Raw genomic sequence first — 23278 nt, forward strand, 5'->3', positions numbered from 1 at the left:
AATAAAAAAGAAGCCCTAATTTGGACATTTACTGATTTCTCTGAAGTATATATCTCCATCTTGGATAACAGAATTCTGAAAAAATGCTAACCATCAGTTCTGATGAGTCAGAACATGCTGCATGCAGTATGTTGGTTCTCATGCAATTCAAAGTCTATATGGTGTCACTAAGCGTTGTTGACTTCAGCTGACTTTTTTTTCTTTAAATCAAGACATTCTCAATAAAAGAATTGCATTGATTTGCATTCTTTCACAAGCTACTTAACTTTTGGTAGCTATTCCAGAACATTTTTCTGATGTTGTAAGCTACAACATTAGAAAATACCCCTATACAAACTGCCTACCACATTTGTTGACAGAATAATCCTTCATAATTTTAGAAAATTTAGGGCTAATGATATTTCTCAGCAATGAGGTTAAATATTTAAGTGAGAGCAGAAATATCTTCATTTTTAATTTAATCAATTTATTTTTGTTACAGATGTTTCTTCTTTTTCCCCCGTTGACAATCTCCTCCCTCTGCCCCCTCAGCATTGTTGTCTATGTCCATTGGCTTTGCTTATATGTATAAGTGCTTTGGTTTGTCTCTCTCCCCCCCTCCCCGGTTCCAATCTTCACTGTTTTCAAATGGCACATGTACTACAAGAGGTACCACATAAGCAACATGCGCATGTTCATCAAGCTACAATGAAAGAATGTTTGCCAGCTTTATTTGTTCAGTGAGTTGGTTTGCCATATTACTAGGCAGCTTTGGAAGTCTTCGTACTGTGATGGCATTGGAAAGTAGTACTTGACCTACCTTTTTTACCAGTCACCAAACATTTCTAAGAAAACATCTCTGATGCAGTCTTTTTCACTGTTGTCTTGGCAGCTCTTTATGTATTTTAATCTTAGCAACCCAGAATGCCACTTCATGTAAAACTCATGAAGCATTAATATTTATATGTAGACTATTAAACATATGCTTCTATCAGCTTTTTACTTCAATTTGTGTGTGTGTGTGTGTATGTGTGTGTAAGTGATAGATAATTGAGGTAAAGGTAGTCCATCCGCCCTTTCTACTTTTTCTTCCAAAGAATTATTTCATTTATTTATTTAAATTTAATCCTTTATTTTTATATAAATAATTAATAAATGTTGATAATTTCACAAACTTTTCAGCTGAAGTGACCCCACGAATAATATATTACAGCTTTTAGTACTTTATAATCAATTAGGAATAAATACTGAATTCAATATATGAGCTGACATTTTTAGGTAAATTTCACTGCCCTCATTTCTTTGAAATTACTTTCATTGTGGACATTTGAATACTACTATTGCCACATTCAGCATCCTTGTAAAAAAAAAAAAAAAGAAAGTCTGGTGAAGCTAGTGTGGTCATATATCATTTGAATTAAATAAATAATAACATTTTATTTTTCTAATTGAGAAAGTAATCTTATATGCCAAATTATAAAATAAGGTTGATTAAAATGTAAAGTAATTGTAAAAAAATAAATTTATAAAAATAACTGTATATATTTCCAGATGTTTAATTACTTTTGGATTATAGTTGACAAAGTAACCCAAAATATCACACATCGTAACATAGTTCTGCTGTGTATTACATACATATAGCTTGAGCCACAGGCTATTCACCATAAGAATTTAAAAACTAAGTGTTTATACCTTATTCAATGATGTGAGTTTATCAATCATGTTCTTTGATTTTATACAATGTCTAACTGCTTTAGATTTTTCTAAATGCATATTCTACGTCTCTGTATACGTACCACCTCATCAACTGGTAACAAATAGTTCATGAGCCGGCACCAGTCATTGGACCACAATATAACACTTCTATAAAGAAGTCTTTCCCAAATGTATATATTGCTCAGTTCATTAGTTGGATCATGAGGAGATTAATGATAAAGTACTTTAACATCTGTAAGACTTAATCATGGGCTAGATATTGCACTAGTTTTTTACATAGGTTATCTAGCTGAGTTCTCACACAACTTTAAGAGGTTCATACCATTTCGATCCACATTTTATAAGTGGAAAAGCTGAGGCTTAGAGAGTTTAAGTAGTCAGTTCTTATTTTATATTGTCTTATAGGATTAGTTGAATGAGAGACAAAATGGGATGCTACCTTGGTAGCAGAATTTGAAGGAGAAAAAAGATCTAGGATAGTTGCCTCCTCTCCATGATTTTGCTTTACACAATATCAATTACCTAGTCAACTGCAATCTGAAAATATTAAATGGAAAACTCAAGAAATAAGCAACTCATAAGTTCTGAGTGGCATGATGAAATGGTACACTGTCCCAGTATGCCCCACTCAGGAGAATTGCCCCTTTGTCCGGCATGTCCACGCTGTATTTGCCACCTAAATGTTAGTCACTTGGTAGCTGTTTTGGTTTTCAAATCAAGTGTTCTGGTATCACAATTCTTGTTTTCAAGAGACCTGAACTTTATTCTTATAATTGTTTTATTTTATTAGTAGTTGTTGTTTTACTCTCTGACCATGCCTAATGTATAAACTAAACTTTATCATAAGTATATATGTATAAAAGTGTGTGTGTGTGTGTGTGTACACACACACAATGTGCTGTGTAGATAGAGTTTGGAACTGTCCATAGTTTCAGACATTTGTGGTGTCTTGGAATGTATCCCCTATGGATAACGGGGATAACGGGCACTCCTTGAACTTGTCCACAAGTAATTCCCCTCACTGGCCCACCCTTCTATCACACTGGCTTGAAATGGTCATTGATACATGGAAATGGTCTGTAGAAGATTTAGGAAATGGGCTTCACATTTGCATGGTCATGTGCAGTGTTTCTTAGTAGATATCTTCACCCTACACTTCTGCTGGGAGAGGAGGAGAGTCGCCAAGCGGCAGATGATTATAGGCTCAGGGTGGCAGAGGTGGGTTGGGGATAGGGTTGAGGAGCAGATAAGGAAATAAGAATAAATAATCTCAACTTGATTTCTTTTAAACTTACCACCTCATCAACTGGTAACAAATAGTTCATGAGCCGGCACCAGTCATTGGTGAGCCCTTCCCTGGAGGTTCAGCTTCTTGATAATTCCCTTCACTTTTTTTTTTTTCTCTTTTGCTTTTGACACCTTCCCATTCCTTCCTCCACATTGGTTACTTTTCTACCAAAACACCGTAGGGCTAGAAGTAAAACTTCTGTTTGACTTCTAATTCTAAAAGTACAGGACAATAAAAGGTGAAATAATCCATCATCCTCGATCTGCTTTTCAGTGGGTTGAGTGACTTCTACGTGCCTATCCTAGACAATTAAATAAATAGATCAACATTTTATACCAGTTCTATATTCATGGTGGAATGGTAGCAACTAATTGGAAAATGAAATATAAACTAATTGTGACCAGTGCCCCAATTCCTGCTTCATCAGGACCTTTGCTGTGCCTTCACATTATCATGTAATTAGCCTGTACATATGTGTGTCTACACTTGTGTGTGAGCACATCTATGTGTGTTTCCACGTTTTCTCTGAGAATAATTGGAACCAAAAAACTCTCACAAGTACACTTGAGGTAATTTCTAGAATAGTTTTTCTAAAACAAACAAACCTAATTACGGTATATCCCTGCTTAAAATGAGTAGTTTATCACCACCATAAAAATAAAATCCCCGATCCTTAACAAGGTTGCTAAAGTTCTAGGTCTCACCCATGCCTTTTCTAGCATTCAGGGCCTTGTGCACTACAAGTAAAGTGATTGCCTTGCTGTGGTTTGTCCCCTCTCTAGCTGGTCCCTCTTCCATCTCCCTCTTTACCTATGTAATTGCGACTCATCCTCTAAGCCTCTTCTTTGGTGTCACTTCTACTTGACATAAGCTGTCAGCTCTGTGCTTGCCTTGAGGATGGGGACCTTGCTTATGAATTTTAGCAAAGTGTCTACAGCAGTAAGCAATATGCCTACCTCATGCAAGATTCTTAGTGAATTAAGCCAGTTTGAATTATTATTGAAAAAGCTGCCATTCTCCTCATAAAACAGCTCACAACTGACATCACCTGATTTAAATTACACTATGCGACTTCCGGTCAAGATGGCGGGCAGGAAAACGCGGTATCGCGTCCTCCCACAACCACATCAAAGTTACAAGTAAACTACAGAAAAACCATCATTCAAAACCACCTGAAATCAAGCTGAATGGAAGTCCTACAACTACGGAATTAAATTACCAGCCACATCCAGACTGGTAGGAGGGTGGAGGGGACGGGCTGGTCCCACACCCACGTGTGGCGGATAAAAATCAGGAGGACACCTCGGCTGGGAAGGTCCTTCCTGAGGACTGAGGGGTCCCCGTCCCACACCAGGTGCCCCGCTCAGGGTTCCAGTGCCAGGAAGAGAATCCCCATAACTTTTGGCTGGAAAAACCAGCGGGAACTGAGGCTCAGGGAGGCTGAGGCGGCTGGAGCCCCAGGCAGCTCCTTAAAGGGCCCGCGCACGGACTTATCGGACTCTCTCGCTCTAAGCTTGGAGGGGAGGCAGCTCGAGGGGCACCAGAGACACACAGGGAAGAACTGAGATGTCTGGCACTGGAACTAGGGCTGAAGAGGGGGCTTTCTTTGGGACTGAGGTGCTGCCATAGGCCTTTGTTCCTTTGGTGAGCCCTTCCCGGGGGCAGCAGACAGTCTCCATACCTGGGACTCCAACAACCTGGCTCACACTGGTAGCCCCGCCCTGGTGACTCCCTGAGGCCCCGCCCCGCCCCACCCCACCCAACTTTCAGGCCCACCCAAGCTGTTGCCACTTGCTTAACCATAGGATTGGCCTGTCTTGGATCCTGCTTCAGGTTTTTCCTAAATTCTTTCAAACAAGCAGCATCTGGTCTCAGCTAGCCGCATACCGCTCGTTAATACACAGAAATAAACACAGGGAGGCAGCCAAAATAAGGAGACAAGGAAACAGTTCCCAAATGAAAGAACAGAACAAAACCCCAATAAAAGAACTAAGCAAAATGGAAATAAACAACCTAACAGATGCTGAGTTCAAAATACTGCTTATAAGGATACTCAATGAACTCAGTGAGAACCCCAGTGAACTTAGTGAGGGCCTCAAGAGCATAAAAAAGGACCAGTCAGAAATGATGGATGCACAGTCAGAATTGAAGGCGGCATTAACTGAAATAAAGAATAATTTACACAGATTCAACAGTAGAGTATGTAAATCCAAGAAGCAAACCATCGATTTGGAATATAAGGAAGCAAAAAACGCCTAATCATAACAGCAAAAAGAAAAAAGAGTCCAAAAAAATGAGGAGAGTGTAAGGAGCCTCTGGGACAACTTCAAGCGTGCCAATATTCGCATCTTGGGGGTGACAGAAGGAGAAGAGAGAGAACAAGAAATGAAAACCTATTTGAAACAATAATGACAAAACTTCCCTAACTTGGTGAAGGAAACAGACATATAAGTCCAGGAAGCACAGAGAGCCCCAAACAAGATGAATCCTAAGAGGCCCACACCAAGACACATCATCATCAAAATGCAAAAGGTTCAAGACAAAGAGAGAATCTTAAAAGCAGCAAGAGAAAGGCAGCTAGTTACCTACAAGGGAGTTCCCATAAGGCTGTCAGCTGATTTCTCAAAAGAAACTTTGCAGGTCAGAAGGGAGTGGCAAGAAATATTCAGAGTGATGAAAGGCAAGAACCTACAACCAAGATTACTCTATCCTGCAAAGCTGTCATTTAGAATCGATGGCCATACAAAGAGTTTCCCAGACAAGAAAAAGTTAACGGAGTTCATCACCACCAAACTGTTATTATATGAAATGATGAAGGGTCTTTTTGAAGAAAAAGATAAAATATATGAACAAACAAAATGGCAATGAATACATATCTATCAACAATGGAATCTACAAACAAAATGAACAGGTAGAACAGAAACATTCTCATAGATACAGAGAACATTTTGTTGGTTGCCAGATGGGAGGGTTTGGGGGAATGGGTGAAAAAGGTGAAGGGATTACGAAGTACAAATTCATTGCTAGACTGACAAACCTCAAAGGGAAAGGGGTTGGGGGGATGGGAAGAAATAAACCAAAGAACTTATATGCATAACCAATGGACAATAGGGTGGGAAAAGGCGGGAGGGGGGCGGGAGTGGGGAGAAGGGGGTCAAGGGGGAAAAATGTGGAACATCTGTAATACATTCTACATGCAACTATAAAGATTTAAAATAAATAAATAAATAAAAGGAAAAATCAACACAAAAAAATAAATTACACCATGCTACATTCCTTCAATCTTTGTAAATATAATTATCATTGTAATTTATAAAATTTTGTGCTTGATTACATATGTTTTTGAAAGCATTCTTTTTTTTTATGCTTTTCTTTTTTCCCTAGTTATATGGTAATCTCTAGAACACTTTTAAAGAATTACAGTTTTATTATCAGGTAAACACAATTACTTAAACTCATAACACAAATCAAATTACTTTACTTCCTAAATTGTAACTATTTTAATTGGGTGTAAATATGTTTTTCTAAAATGTTTTTGAACAGTTTTTAAACGAACACTGTTGTATTTCTGTTTTTTACTATTGATTTGCTTATTAAATTATTTTAACTGATATGATACTAAAGTAACACTCATGCAGCTCCTCTCAAGTTATAATTGGTAGAATTAGAAATAATAATTTCATGTTGTTAATATCAGAATATATTACGTAGCAGAAATATTAGTAGTCATGTTCGGATTGTGACATTTTTCAGGGACTAGAACAATAATTTTGTGGGAAGGGAAGACCAACCTGGTGAAAGAGTTGCTCTGTATAAATGTTGAGGGGAGATAGGACATATTCTTCTAAGTTTGTGAGGAATACTTAGGCCATTCAGCTTTTTGATAACTGCTCACCCTGTCCATCCATATTGCACACAGTGTTATTTCTAGACCCCGGAAAGAAAAAGGAACTAATAATTGGGAAACAGATGGAGCAGCAGAAGCTGCGAGAGGCCATCAATGTGCCTCCTAGAGAGTTCAGCACTGCCTGTGGCTGGTCAGCACCCAGCACAGCGGGCTTCACTCCACACACACAGGGTGAGCAGGTGCCTGCGGGTCATCTCTGGTCAAGTACAGTCTATAGCACTGTCACCATCGCTGGCAAAAGAAAAAACCTACACCAGGTATCAGGCAAGCTACTGGCTCTCTCTTTTCAAGTGTGCTTAGCAGGGAATTCACAAAACAATCTCCTTGTTAAAAAATAAATAAATAAATCCCAGTGCAACTAAACAGAGAGAATCTTTCAAAATTCTCTATATACATGAGACAAGTGGTAGGTACATAAAATATATAAAATCCAGGAAGTTGTTTTATGGACATTTTCCAGCAACTTTTTATTTGTTAGCATTTCTTAACATCTTACCCATGACATATTTAAGATCTCATACAAATCTTTAGCAATTAACACTCAAATGATGGTCACTAAGTAATTCTACTTGAATATTTTCTCTATTACATCTGCTTCTCCTCAATTTTATGACCTCTTGGATTTAACACCAACTCTAATTTTAGAGAAGAGGTCATCTACAGTGGGGGAGGGGGGACTTTGACCAGTGGCAAGGGGGATTCAGGCCTCCACCCCACTAAACCGTATGACTTTTATAATTATCTATATTCATAAATGAAGGTTTACTCCTGTGATGTGCTTCTCTCTTTAGGTGGGCAAAAAAGCAGGAAGTCTCACTTTCTCTGTTTCTAGCACTCACACATGACACTGACTTTTATAAACTGATAATATATATTTTTAAAAAGAAATGCAAATATACATATAAGTTCTTTGGTTACATGCATCGCCCATGGACACACACAACAGGGCGGTGAAGGCCTGGAGAGGGGCAGGAACCTGGTGGTGGAGAGCAAGGGGGAAATAAGAGAGGGCATCTGTAATGCTCTCAACAATAAAGATTAAACATAAAAATGCAAACAAACATTTGATAAGGCTCATTTCATATACTTTAAAAAACTATAGGATTCCTGTTCCGACCACACACACACACACACACACACACACACATACACACATACACACACCCCTCACACGTCTCATGTAATATTCAACCTTGGAGAGAAACACATTTCAAGCCACAACTTACCTCAAAAAAAATTTTTTTTTTCTTCAAGCTATGCCATTTTGATTTTAAATATAGGCTCCCAGGCAGAGTTTCTTGAAAGCCTAGCTGGTTTTATTTTTACCCTTCTTTTCAGCATGACATGAACTGTAGCTCAGGTCTTCAAATTGCTGCAGATGTAGTTATGATCTAAATGTGAATAAATCTGAATAATGAAACTAGTTGGAACTTTTCTAAGCAAACTAAGCATACAGGAAGGTAAATGAGTTCATCCCTTATTTCTTTGATCCATGTGACGGGCCATCATATTCAGTGCCGGTGAATAGAGAAGGACTTGCCAGAAAAGTACTCAAGTCATTTACTGTGAGGAAGCAGAGCTGACTGGCCTTATTAAGATAGGTTTGCAGCACTTTGAGGACTTCCTGTAGCCCTTAGGGTAGCAAGTCCCAGGGCAGGATTCATGCTGCAGCCCCACCTCCTGCCCCTGTTCTCTCTCATCTCAGCCTTCTGAATCGTTCAATTCCTTGCTGCGCCATGCTCTTTCCTGTGTGCAGATGATCTACCAGGAAACTTCTATGCCAGCCCCCCAACCCCTTCACCTGACTAAACCTCTGAATCTCAGCTCAGACATTGCTGTCTCAGGAAAGCCATTTCTAAGCACCCCTCTCCCACCCACACGCACATACACACATACACACCAGACTGGGTTAAGCCCCCAAGCCCCTTCTTCCTATAGTACTGGTCACTTCTTTACCTTCATAACATTTGTCATTCTTGTTTAGTGTCTGTTTTCCTCACAGGCCTGTACCAGTAGGGGCAGAAGACAGCTTGTCTCGTTCTCAGTTGAATTCTGAGCATAGCAGAGCACCTGGAACATTGTGGGTGCTATGTGTGTTCTGAAGGAAGGGAAGACAAAAAGAAGGAAGGAAGGAAGGAAGGAAGGAAGGAAGGAAGGAAGGAAGGAAGGAAGGAAGGAAGGAAGGAAGGAAGGAGGGAGGGGATGCATTTCTTTTTTCTTAGAGCATTTACTTTCAAAAACATATTGTAAATTCTTTCTCTGTTCCTTTGAGATATAAATTTTCTCTCAGACTTCTGCAAGTTTTAGAACAGAGACATTTCTTTCTCAGCAACCTGGGAGCCATTCCTATAAAATGTAATCACCAAATATTATGGCAAACATCTATTGCCCAGTTTCTGTGGGAAGGTGGGAACTTAGATAAGAGCAATCACTAAGCAGATAGCTCGATCACATTGACCAAGCTCCCCTAAGCCTTCCAGCACATTCTCACTTGCTCATCCCTGCACTTAAAAACCCTTCCCCCTTTTATTCCAGCAGATTGAGTTCAGAGTTTTGGCCTATTGGAATACACATAAATAGTCTTCTTTGCCTGTTTAACTATGTTCAGTGCAATTTTTCTTTGATACCCCTTGGGGAGGGATCACAACCACTTGTGTGAGGGTTGGCCTGGCTTCTATGTACACTTGAATTAAATTGGAGCTACATTGTTCATGGCAGAGGTAAACATTGTAGAATATGGCCAAATAATAAAAATGCAAACCCACTGAATAAAGTAACAGTGAACTCCCATTTAGTGACCAGGAGGATTCTTTTATTTTGGAGAGTGAGATTGTCTTCCTTTATTGCTGCTATTGTGAAATAGCACTAGGCAGGAGGAAGGCATCTGTTCATTTCTAAGCAATGCAAATTTGAACAATGTCTAGGAGCAAAATCTGTGGTTGTCATGTTTCTGAGCTAAATCAATGTTCTACCTCATATAATGCAGCATTTATCATGGTCTTAATTACTACCTTGAAAACTTGCTGAACTCTAACTGTGAAGACCTTGCGTACCTGAGTTTTATTTCCTTGTGGTAGGGAAGGGGACTGATGGGCTTTGTGGTCTAGTTGCAAAGCGCACTGAGCTTGAGAGCCAGACTGCCTGGATTCATATCTTGGTTTCACCAAGATTCCAGGACATGTGACTCTGTTAAAGTGAGTAAAAATGCTCAATAAATGTTAGTTCTTATCATTGTCACTATCACCATCTTTATCGTTACTTGCACTACTGTAAAAAATCAAACAGAATGATCATTTTATGAGCTTCTACTCTGCCAAAAAAATGTTATTGATGGGTAGCAATGCTGGCTTAAAGTAGATTTTAGCCTTGCTGAATTGCTTCATTCATGCACAACTCTGAGCTCTATTTGTGAGATGTTTATCTTTCTCTCTCCCCACCCCAAACCCTGATTTTTTAGTGATGGATGGGCAGACAGAGATGAAGTCATTGAAGGTTATGAGGTGGAAGCCAACGGGGGAATCACGATAAAGCTGCAGTCTCCAGAGGTCAGGTCATTTGATGATTATTTCCTGAAACTAAGACTGGACACTAATACAAGGAATCCCTGGTTCCCTGAGTTCTGGCAACACCGGTTCCAGTGCCGCCTCCCAGGACACCTTCTGGAAAATCCCAACTTTAAAAGAATCTGCACAGGTAACTCGTGTTCACAAAGTCACAACTTGGAGGTGCGGTCTCTCCTACAACCCCGACACCGCTTGTTGAATGAGAGAAGGTGCTAAGTCTGGAGATGCCAAGACTAAACTGCCATCTCAATTTATAAAATAGCTGGAGTGAGGAGGGAGTGTGCATTGCCCCAGGGATTCTTGCTTCCATAATCTGGAAAGGCTGCTTTGGGCTCTGGTGGAACAAATGATAAGGGAGGTAACGCCAGTGAAGGAAAAGCAAACTGAGAACTCCGGTATCCCAGAAGGAGGAAGTTCTATTGCAGTCATGCTTAGGAGGTGCTAGCCACAGACAGAAGCAAGCAGCTCTGGCTTGACCCCTTCTTCCCTTATTTATGACTTGCTTCAATAAACAAGTCAGGAGAATATAGAATGATGTCACCCAGGGCCACACCACCAGCATGGGTCTATGTGGGCACAGGTAAGAAACTCGGAACCCTCGTCTGTAAGCTGGAATGATGGTTCCCAGTGGATAGGAGGCTTCCTGTGCTTTGCTCACTGGCACGTTGTTCCAGGTCTTTCAGGGGCTTGGTGAACTCCACAGGATGTCCTCTCCATCCCCACCCACCCCCAGAAACTACTCTAATCCAGACGTCTTAACATGGTAACTTTCATGAGTATTCTCATTACTGCATAGAGACATTGCTGTCCCTGCCCATGCTGCAAAGATAGATCATATGTGTTCTACTCTGGGGCCATTCAAAGGCAGTTGTCCATGCTAGGCTGATGAAATAGGATGATGTGCGGCATGAAGGCCTCTGTCCATGACCATATTTATATTGTAGCACAGATGTATGACATATATTTCCTTTCATTAGGCTGAGGAGATATTATTTAGAAAAGTCTAGAACCCATTTATATTTATGTATAACACGATATACAGTAAAGAAAAAAAGAGAGAGAGTGAGATGGAGAAGCATATAATCCATGACTCCAGACCTAGAGACACTTGTCTCTCTGGGCAAACCAAAACACATCATAGAGATAAACACATTATGATATAGAGATAAATAACAACCAAAGAGAGTGAGACTTTATAAGACACACACACACACACACACACACACACACACACACGACAGCTAATTACATAAAACATTTCTAGTTTTAATAATATTCACATGTTGATGTTAGAAATTATTTAAAATACCAATATATTTAAATGTAGTGATAAATGTCTGACTAGCTAAGGTTCAGCAGAGTTCACTGAGAAAGGGCTAGTGTGGATGTATTTTCAGTCCATCAAGGTTATTAGAACTCCCTCAATGTGGCTTCTTGGGAGGCTAAGAGCCAGGAACAGGGGCAGAAAGTTGCCCGACAGCTAACCCATTCTCACATATGAATCTCAGCTGGCTTCTCCTTTCTCTCAGATCATGGGCCAACAGAAATTAAAAATTCGAATGATCCAATAAACCAAGTAGTGCTTTCACGTTCTTTGCAAAATAGACACTGAGGATGGAAGAGCAATAGTTTCCTTAGGTGCATATAGTTAATAGAAGTAATGGAATTAGAACACACACCGCCTAAATAACACAACGCTTGACTTAGCATTTAGTAACAATACTTTTTATTGTTCTTTAAATGTTCCCTAGTGAATATTGTTTTTTGTCTTAAACTGTGAGACCTTTGAAGAGTGAGAGCGTTTGCAACCCTCAGAGAACCCTGCACACCAGTGGCCCTGGAATCTCAGTCATTTCTTAGTAGCCAATTAATGAGTTGATTTATATTCTTTCAGTGTAGGGAGGCAACGAGTTTTACTCTTTTTAAAAGAAAAGTTAGGGACTCTTATTCTTTACATAAAATAGATTTTATTCATTCAACATACTTTATTGAGTACTTAATATGTGCAAGGCTTTATTCTAAGAGATGGAAATAGAGCAGAAAAAAGGCAAAAGAACTACAATTGAATATCTTACATTTAAGAGCTGGAAACAAATAGTAAGCAAAAATAAATAAAATATATTCTCAATTGATCCAAAGAGCCTTGGAGGAAGTAAAGCCTGAGGATAGGGAAGACGGGATGGAGAGACTGCAGAAAGAAGAGGGCCATAGAAAGTCTCCCTGAGAAGGTGACACGTGGTTAAAGACATGGAGACTGTGAGGGAGTGACCCCGTGGACACTGCGGAAGGGCAATCCAAGCAAAGGGGATAGTGAATAAGAAGAAACACCAGCACGCCTGGCTTGGTGGGAGCACAGCAAGGACCCCGGGTGGTTGGAGGTAGGGGAGAGGCAGAGGAGTAGGCGGTGGATCAGAGAGGCACCCAGCAGTGCAGACCATGCAGGACCTAACCGGCTTTTGGGAGGACTTTGGCTTTGTTCTGAGTGAGGTGGAAACCACTGGGAAGTCCAAGCACAGCAGAGACATGGCTATTTGTATTTTTTCTGGAAAAAAATCACTCTTTCTTCAGTTTTTAAGTGTTGACAGAGGAGGAAAGGCAGAAGGAAGCAGCATAGTGAGGAGGCCACTATGATAAGGCAGCTAAGAGTTTGGTGATGGGGCCATGGTAGTGACAAGCATGATGGAGAGGAGGGGTCGAATTCTGAGTAGATTTTGAACAAGAGTCGAGGGGATTTGCTGATGGAAATTGTCAAGAGTGACTCTGGTCTGCAGCTGCCAAGATGGTGTCACCATTTACTGAGATGGGGAAGACCCCAGGGAAACCATGTTGGGGAAGAATCAGGAGCTAGATTTTGGACAAACTTGAGATGACTATGAGTGATGCCGTTATATATGTCACTTTGTCATTATGGTTCTTTAGAAACACTCAGAATAGTACTTATTAAACATGCTTCAATGTCTTTATGTGAAGATTTCCAGGAAAATATTTTGTTACCTGAGCTCTCAAATGAAAGTGAGAACTCCGCGACCACATACAAGAATACTGCATGTCATTGCACATGCAAATGTCAAAGTTAACGTCTGAACTCGGTTAACTTTCACAGCAGGAAATAACAATTTGACAATTTATGAATTGCTCTTATATTATGCTTGACTTTCAAAGGTATTTTTTAAGAGCTTCTTATTTGATTACAACCCTTCATAAACATGTTTATGTTTGCATTTTATTCTGGAATCAAGTTCAGCAAATATTTCCCTTTGTTCTTAATTCTAAGGAAGACAGAAGCCTTATTTAATTTTTCTCTTTGAAATGAATCCATAAAATTTATTGATCTTTTCTGCTGCAGAAATCCTAGAATTTTATCTTTAGCAGATTTTGTGTATTCTGTATATGCGTGTACACATTCACATAAACTTACCTTGTCCTTTAGTGTTAATTTCTAGTTCTGCAAAACTGGCTCTCATGTCATTGAAGAACAAAATAAGTATCATCCTTATCTAGTTGATATCCTTGAGTATAAAATACATTTCACAGTCTTCAAATAAATATGCAGACACATTTGTGAAAATTAATGTGAGGAAGTAGAATTAGCTTTTCTATACCATTGATAACTACTGTTTCTGTCACTCATTTTTATCTCTTCTAATTGGGTCACTTTGAGTGTTTTGTAAAGTTTTGATATTGCAGTAAGTATCCGCAGAAACCTTTATTGAGCTTAATCTCAGATGTCACTATTTAAATAAAGAGTTCATGTGTACTAGATTGTCAGTTTGAATATAAAGGGTCCCGATCCCAGTCTGAATAATTTGAGAATCACTATGGTTAATTAAAAAGTATTTCATGCAAAGATTATATCACTGCTTAATTAGTTTAGAATATCAAGGGATTGGAGATGTGTTGGAAAAGCACTAACTGAAACATCAAACCTTAATTTTAAAACATTAATCATTACGAAGACAGTGGAAAGAGTAGTTACAAAGCAAATCAAAGTTGTTCTCTTCCAGTAAACACCTTGGTTGCTTACAGCATTTGTGTCATGTTTGCAATGGCATAGTGCTCTATCATCCCTGGTGAGAACTGCTAGGAGGATTCCATGGGAGCTGAAGAGTATTGCATTTGGAGACACAACCTCTGGTCCCTCACTGGTTCAGTTAGGTATCTGCCACCTGACTTGGTGGACCTCTGAGCCTCAGTTTCTGCAACTGTAACTTGATCATTTCTACTTCATACAGGTGTTGTGAGAATTGAATGAAATAAACCAAACAAAATATTTTGCAACTTATACATTCTTACATAAATTTAAAGTGTTAGTGTTATATCTTACCAGAAAGTACATAAGGTGTGACATGGGTCATCTCATTAAAATTTATAGTCTTTGAAATGATAAATTTAAAGTAACTACAGTCCAGGATGTGAAAATTAGATAAAACAAGCACACGGCACTTAATCACCCTTACATCCTGCAAATTAGATATTTTCTCTTATTTTTTTTATGTAGGCTTTTATAATTTTTTTCTGATTATCAAAGCAGTACATATTGTGCTTTACCATGTGCACATTGCAAACATAGAAAAGCATGATAAAGAAGAGCATTTAGAAATTGCCCTTATGTAACTACTGATAATCACTGTTAATTTTCTGTATATTTTTACTAAATACACTATTAAATTTTGGTGTACTTTTATCTTTCTCTATTTAGTTTTAAATCATATAGTAATATTATTTTATGTGTTGCTTTCTTAAATGAATACTGCCTTTTCTTTTAGATTTATCAATTTACCTTTGTCATATTTTTTATTCTTAATAGCTGCAAAACATTCTGCAAACAAATAAGCTATAATTTATTTAACCATTGCATTCTTCCTACACATTTAGGCTGTTTTGAGCTCTTCACAAATTCAAGAAAGAAAAAGCTGCTGTGGTACCATAACAATTCTTCGTAAACCTTTATTTTTTTGAATTTCAGATCATTTTCTTGAGATATATTTTCAGAAGTTGAACTACTCAAGGAAAAGAAAAAACATTTCTAAGGCTTTCAAAAATAAGGAGTTCCAAAAGGCAACTCCTACAAGCACTGCTCAAAATTCTATGCAGTTTTATCATTTTGTTTTGCATAGTTATAATCATAGTGTGCATATAATTCTGTATCTTATTTTCACTTAGAATTATACTTTGCTTTTTTGATGTTGATGCATGGCCTTTATAAATACTGTTTTAATAGTTCTGCAATATTCCACCCAATGAAAATACTGTAATTACTTTGCCATTCCTATGTTGTTGGATGTTTAGTTTTCTTCCACTTTCCTTCTTATAAAAAAACAAAAATGAAAAAAAAAACACTGAATATGGTACAGAAAGTTTTCATGTTTTTTTTTACTATTTTTAAGGTGTTCCCTCATGTCATCCAAAAACTTGACAGTTTTGGGATCTCTTAACAACATTTATTACCATTATCTTGCAATATGGCGATATTAAAATTTACTCTGGCTAGCAGTATATTACCTGTATGAGTTCACCAGGCTCATTATGTCCTCACCAGCCTTTTACACAATCCAGTGAATTTACAGCTATAATTTTACTTTCTCTCCTTATTCTTTGTACCAGTTGGAAAGAGATGGGCACAATGCTTTTTAAAGCTAATATACCCTTGTCTTTAATTATTATACAAGACATAATAAAAGAATTTGAATGGCATTCATAATGCTCACTAGTAGCTCAGGACTTGTAAGATAATGACAGGTAGTCTGATGTGACAAAATTTCAAGACTTCCAATCATGAGTATTCTTGCTCTAGTAGCTCAGAGACTGCCATGTACAATTTTTAGATTGGTGCTAATTTTTACAATATATTTGCTTCATTATTAGATTTCAAACTTTATTCATTTTCCATTTTTAGTTACCTTATTATGTAAGATTGGATAAGATTGGTCCATTGTCATTTGATCCAGGTTAAGATGGTCTATAAACAGAGATAGGTTCCAATTTATTTCAACCCATTAGATCCTAGGGTAATAATTTCTCTTTTCTTTTGGAAGTTTGGCCCAAACACCAATATGCATTGCTAGAGAATATTATTTGCCTCAGCATGAAAATTAGTGCTATTAATTAAACATTATGGGAGACTTCACAATTCTCCACCCATCCCTATATCCATACTGTTTGAAATACAACTTTATAGCTCTTCACACTAAGAGGCAGAATTTTATTCCCTACATCTTGAATCTGGATTGACCTTATAGTTTATTTGTTCCAAGTCTAGGCCTCAAGAGGTTTGACTTGCTTCCATTCCCTTTCTTGGAATCCTTCCTCAGGTGTATGTACACTCCTGAGTTAGCCTTCTAATATATGAGCGATAGCATGGAACATAAATAGGATGACCTCTCAGTTGTGGTCATCCTGTATGAGCCTGTCCCCAGCCAACCCACTAGCTGACTGTTGACACATGAGCAAGTCAGGCTGAGATGAGTCATACCCAACCCAGAATGTCGGTGAGGATCCTCTTCCTGTCTCCTCACATGGGGGAGAAAGGAAGGACGCCAGCTCTCTCAGAACAGCACTAGTCCCATTGTGAGGGCTCCGCTCTCAAGACCTACTTACCTCCCAAAGCCTCGCTCCAAATATTATGACATTAGGGATTAAGGTTTAAACATGAATTCCGAGGGGATACAAACCTTCAGTCCATAGCAAACGTGTCTATCCATTTTGGTTGGAAGAATAAAAAGAAACTAACCTTGTGTCACATGTGAACATTATAATTTTTTAACAAATCTCAATCACCACACACAGATGAAGTTCTGAAAATAATATCATACTATAAGCACAGTCTTGGTCTACTTATCCCTTGTTCATACTTTTAACCTGTACTATCACATATGGTAGCAAATAGCCATATGTTTCTGTTTATATTTAAATTCAAATTAATGATAATGTAATAAAATTAAACATTGCAGTTCCTCAATCTTACTAGCTACATTTCATGTGTTAATAGCCACATGTGGCTAGTTGGCTATATCTTGGACAGGACAGGTGTTAAAAATGTCCATCATTATAGAAAGCTTTATTGAACAGTTCTGCATTCTATATTTCTAACCCCATAAAGCAAGTTTGATTGTTTCTATGATTATTTGGATTTAATTCACAAGTTAGTGTTTTGAGCATGATCACTTGTTGAATATCCTGACCACTATAACAGTGGAAAAATGTTATAAGGCAGATCTTCTGCTTTGCTTGATGATTTCCATAGAGCAGCCACCCCAAATATGGGGGACTTGTTCTCACAAATACCAGGCGTGTCTTCACTCATCTGTTTAAATACGTGTAGTTCCTTATTCCATGCCTTTTTAAAAAATCCTCTCCCGAGTTTTTATTGACATTAGAGAGAGAGGATGGGAGAGGGGGGGAGAGAGAGAGAGAGGGAAACACTGATATGAAAGAGAAACATCGATCAGTTGCCTCTTGCACATGCTCCAACCAGGGATTGAACCTGCAACCTGGGTATGTGCCCTGATGGGTTATTGAACCCACAACACTTCAGTGCATGGGAAAATACTCCAACCAATGAGCCACACTGGCCAGGGTTATTCCATGCCATTTTTAATAATTAGATAAATTTATAAAAACATATATGTTCTATGATTTAAAACTCATAAAAGTGGATTCAGGGACATAAGGTTTCCATCTTTTTACTGCATATACATCTTGATTCTGTTATCAAAAACCTTGAATGGTGTTTTATATTTTAATAGAAATATTTATCTTTTAATAGAAACATACAATTTACAGTTGCATAATATTGGATAATATTGGAGTTAACTCTGTTATGGTGTCTGCAAACTAGATATCTGGAGACTAACCTAAGGTTTCTATACCCATGACTATTAGAATTTGGTTCAGTACATTAAAAAATTCTTCAGTTAAATACATTTTCTCCATATTAAAAAATTTATATATTTCCAAAGTTGAATTTTCCCTTATCTTGTCCAGCCTACATTCTGAATAAATTTGAGAGTGAGTGTTTTTAATGGTTAAAGTCTATGACTGTTTTTCATAAAGAGTTTTACCCTGGCATGAGAGGCAAGAATATATTTAGGTTGTCCCACATGGTTACATATGGGGTTATTCCACGTCTTATATGTTATGTTACTTCTGTTGACCTTAAACTAATAGATACTCATATATTTTCCTGCAAAATGGGTTTATTCAGGAACAACAAAGAATTGTATTTCAGAACATATGCTCCAATGGCAAACCATGCACAAGTCCACAAAAGCAAAGGCAGAGACCTCTTTTATGGACTTGGGAGGGGCTGTTGTAAGCAAAGAGCTCATTGGACGAAATTGCAAGTTTGAAATACAGTGACTTTTTATTGGCTGAGTTATGGCTGTCTCCCATTGGTTAAGCTGTTACCGGGAAGAAGGAACCTTTTCTTCCTTCTGCTGAAGTAGTAAACATATGAATTGCTGTACTAAGGTACACCTCTTCTTGTTGGTGTCAATAGTGTATGCTGAGTGACATGTAGGTGAAATTTTTCTTTTTAAGCCTCCTGACTCCATTTCAATTGAGATTTTGTTTATTAATTTCTATTTTTCACCAGGCATATAGTTTTACATTTCATATCTTGTATATATTTGCTGCTGGGGAATCTCATATAAAGTAAAAATTATAATCTCAGCCATCATAAAAGTTACAATCCTTTTTATGATGGGTCTGACAAAATATACTTGGAGTCTGACTCATTTACTCTTTTTATTTAATTTTGTAGTTTTATTGAGGTGCATTTGCCATATAGTAAACTACACATATTTAAAACGCACAATTTGATAATTTTGTCTTATGTGCATGCCCAGAAAAGCAATCATGACTGTCAAGGTAATGAACATATCACTCCCCAGATTCCTTGTGTCATGCTGAAAATTCCTCCCTCCCAGTGCTCCCCACCCTTCTCCACACCCATTCACAGGCAATCACTTACTAGTTTTCTGTCACTATAGTTAATTTTCAATTTCTACACTTTAATATGAATGAAATTATACATTATAAACTCTTTTCTGTCTGCCTTCTTCTACTCACATAATTAGTGTGAGATTCAACATTTAATTGCTCAGTAGTGTTCTATTATATGGATATATCACAGTTTGTTTATTCATTACCCTGGTGATGGGCATTTAAGTTGTTTTCAATTTGTAGTTATGTTATTACAAGTCAAGCTGCTTTGAAAGTCTATGTACAAATATTTGTATAGAAATATCCTTTTCTTTTTGTTTTCTTTATTGATTTTTTAGAGATAGAGGAACAAAGAGGGAGAGAGAGATAGAAACATCAATGAGAGAGAACATCGATTGGTTGCCTTCAGCATGCTCCAACTGGGGATTTGGCCTACAACCTGGGCATGTGCCCTGACCCCTGACTGGGAATCAAACTGGCGACTTCTTGGTGCATTGGTCGATGCTCAACCACTGAGTCACACCAGCTGGGCTATCCTTTTATTACTTTTGGGTCAAATTCTGCAAGTAGAATGGCTGGATATTGTAGAAGTTGTATGTTTATGAAGATGATTTTGTGCTGGTGGTCAATGGCAATAATGTATATAGTTTGGACAATTGCCTTTAAAGAGTGACCTTAATGTCAGCTGATTGGTTGAAAAATGGGCTTTCAGAGTACATGATAGTTTGAAAGTCAGAAAAAAATCAAAGGACCAGAATAGATAGCACACTCTCTATTTAGCATTTCAGGGACATGAACAATTCTTTATTTCTTAATTATTCAGAGGTAAGTATCCTTATATTACTGCAGTATTTATTGTGAAGATAATTTAATGAAATATGAAAGCTAGTTGGTTTCTCCATGGGAGTCTCTTACCTACTTTCTGTAGTTGGCTGGGGGCTAATACACCATGCATATCAGCCCGTGAGAAGTGTGTTAGTTTTCTACTACTGCCTTCACAAATAATCGCAAAGTCAGCAGCTTAAAGTAATACCCATTTATTATCTCACAATCCTGTAGGTCAGAAGTCACAGTATAACATGGTTCAGTTGAGTCTTGTGTAGTATCTCAGAGGCTCTGAGGATAAATCCTTCCTAAACTCATTTAGGTTGCTGGCTGAATTCTATTCTTTGCAGTTGTACAGAAGTCCTTGTTTCTTCGCTATGTGTCAGCCAGCAGCTGTTTCTATAAGTTTCCCAGATGCTCTTTCATGCTTTCCATATGTCTGCTCCAGCTAGGATAGGCCGAGTTCCTGTCACGCTTCAAATCGCTTCAATTTGTCCTCTCTTACATTTCTCTGACTCCAGCCAGAGAAAGCTTTCTGCTTGTAAGTGCCTGTGGTTTCCTCTGCAAAGTACCTTTGCCTTGCAACATAACATTCACAGTTTCCAGAGATTTGGACATCTGTAGGCAGCCACTCTGCCTACCACAAAAGGTTAAGAGCTATTACCCCTTAGCTATTTCCTAAAAGACTCTTTCTTATTTTAGTTAATAAGAAATAAGAAAGAACCCCTGCCATCTAATAGGCCTGGGATATAATCTCTCAGAGGAGTATTTGCTGGCATTCAGCAGACACTGATTTACCTCAAATATGTGATGGCTTGTTTTTTTTGGCTCCTAGCATGAATAACAAGTCTTTTTCCGCTATCCCTGTTATGGTTCTCAATTGTAGGATCTATTTTCTAGATTACTGAATTGACAAAAAGTGGTTTTTATTGAAAACGATGCTTCATGAAACCTAAATACCTGTCCGTACATATTATTGGGAACAATGGTCAGGAAAGAAATCAGCAATATATTTACTTTTCCTGGTAGTAATGTGGGCAAACATAGACGGTGAATCATCGGTCATCATTTGATAGGATTCAGCTGGTAGAAGACCCTTGGGCTCCTTGATAATAGACCTTTCCTGTCACTGAGGACAGTGTTACAATGGCAGTAATAGCTGTGAGGGTTTAAAACAAAACAAAACAAAACAAAACAAACAGAAACAAAAGCCTAAATCCTGAGGTGCTGATTCTCTAGCATGATATCTCTCTCTCTCTCTCTCTCTCTCTCTCTCTCTCTCTCTCTCTCATTTATTGTCTTTAAGTCTACAAGGATACAATGGGGAAAAGTCAAACCACACATTATTATTATAAAATTCTTGTTCTTCAGGTTAATTTTCTGTTCTTCCTCCCTTTGCCTTTCTTGTCCTTCAACCATTTCACTGCTAATTAGAATTTCTAACAGGACTAAACAGTGGTAGGAAAATAAAATATGGGTGCATCAAGCCTAATTACTAGCCCAACTGTGAGGTTTGGAAAATGATAAAGTAAAAACCAGTGACCAGGAGGTGTGGCTCTTCAGTCATCCTTGTTAGTCCCTAGAATGCTTGTGACAGTCATGAGCAACTGAATGACATTCTCAACTTATGAATAACCTTTAATATAAAGACCGGGCATAATTAGAATCCAAATTATTTTACAAGAAGAAGATGCTGTACCCAGAAAGATTTACTATCTTGTGCATAACTCACATGACACAAGTGCCATGTAAATTTTCTTGTATAATACCTAGAAAATTTAGCTATTATTCTTCTGAGTATATATGGGAGAACCAAGGCCATAGTTTGTTACAGACTTACAGTTACATTGCTCAATATGAATAAGCTAAGACCAGAATGCAAGTCTTCTGTTCTCTCTCCATATATGTTTCCCACCAGTTTATGTCGGCAGGTGTGGAACAGTCATAGGAAGAGCACATGTGCTGTACTGGGGTGGTACAAGGGCTGAAAAGCACCCGACACGTCATTATTGCATCTTCACAAGCTCCTAGTGTACCACGATGCCTTGTTCCCACTAGTAAATCACCATAAGCTTGAGGTCCTTGTCTGGACAAACTTATTTTCTCTCAGCCCAAGAATATCCTGTGGTCCTGTTGATATATAACCAGACTTCATCTTTGCACAAATTCCTGTGTAAAGAGTTCCTTTTTGTTAAAAAGTCTTTTTTTCCATTTGAAATTCAGCCAAAATTTAATGAGAAAAATACCTATTATGCAGTCTCACTCTTACAGCTAATAAGAGCCTTTAGTTGCATGCATTTTGTAGGTACTATCTGCCTTCAGTTAGGAGTGATTTAGAAATGAACAAGAAATGCCTTTCATTGACTGACATTTTTCAGATTAAATCTGAAACCTCTTGAACCTCATTATATCTTCATGCATATTGTAAGGTTTCAAAATTGGCTGTGGTTTTGAAACTGAGCCAGGAAGGCATTAATATGTCATACCTTGTATTTATGTAATGTCCTTTTTTCAACTGGTGTAAAGCACCTAGTACATTGTGTAAGTTTATCTCCATAACACAAATATAAGCTGTTAAGTGGAAGACCTTGCTATCCTCATTTTATAAGTAGGGGCTCTGCAGACCAATGAAATGACACAGAATAATAAAAGCCACATAGTTCTCTAGTAGATATTTCCCAGCTCTGAATCCCTCTCTGGGAAGTTGCTCTTACTGCTGCGGTATCTCTTATTTGCGTGACATTGTGTTAGCTATTCATTCAATCTCAACTTCTGCTTCAACCTGGTTCCCAGCTCCTGTGTTCTTCTTCTCTTCATTTGTCCACCCACTGAGTTCCATCAATAATCTTTCTTCTCCAAGTCCTGGAACCTCGTTCTCAATCTTTAAAGTGTGTGGGACTCTCCAAGGGGCTCTGAGTCTCAGTAATGTGATTCTTTTTAGTGGATCTTTGATGGAGCTCAGGAATCTTCATTGTAGCAGATACCTTGAAAGAGTCCAATACTGATATTAGTTAAGAAAAGCTCCTCATGATCAAACCTGATATGGAGTGGGAATGT

At 38.1% G+C, this 23278-nt stretch overlaps 1 protein-coding gene across 2 annotated transcripts in view; it reads left to right on the forward strand.

The window, feature by feature from the left end:
• Positions 1–23278, forward strand: part of GRM1 (glutamate metabotropic receptor 1) — a 340463-nt gene that overhangs the window by 234886 nt on the left and 82299 nt on the right. For both annotated transcript variants that reach the window (XM_036248395.1, XM_036248394.1), the window contains exon 4: positions 10348–10583. In XM_036248395.1, the coding sequence (XP_036104288.1) occupies positions 10348–10583 (236 nt within the window). The remainder of the gene's footprint in view (positions 1–10347; positions 10584–23278) is intronic.

This window comes from Molossus molossus, unplaced genomic scaffold (genome assembly GCF_014108415.1).
Source record: "Molossus molossus isolate mMolMol1 unplaced genomic scaffold, mMolMol1.p scaffold_m16_p_8, whole genome shotgun sequence".
In the NCBI taxonomy this organism is placed as follows: Eukaryota; Metazoa; Chordata; class Mammalia; order Chiroptera; family Molossidae; genus Molossus; species Molossus molossus.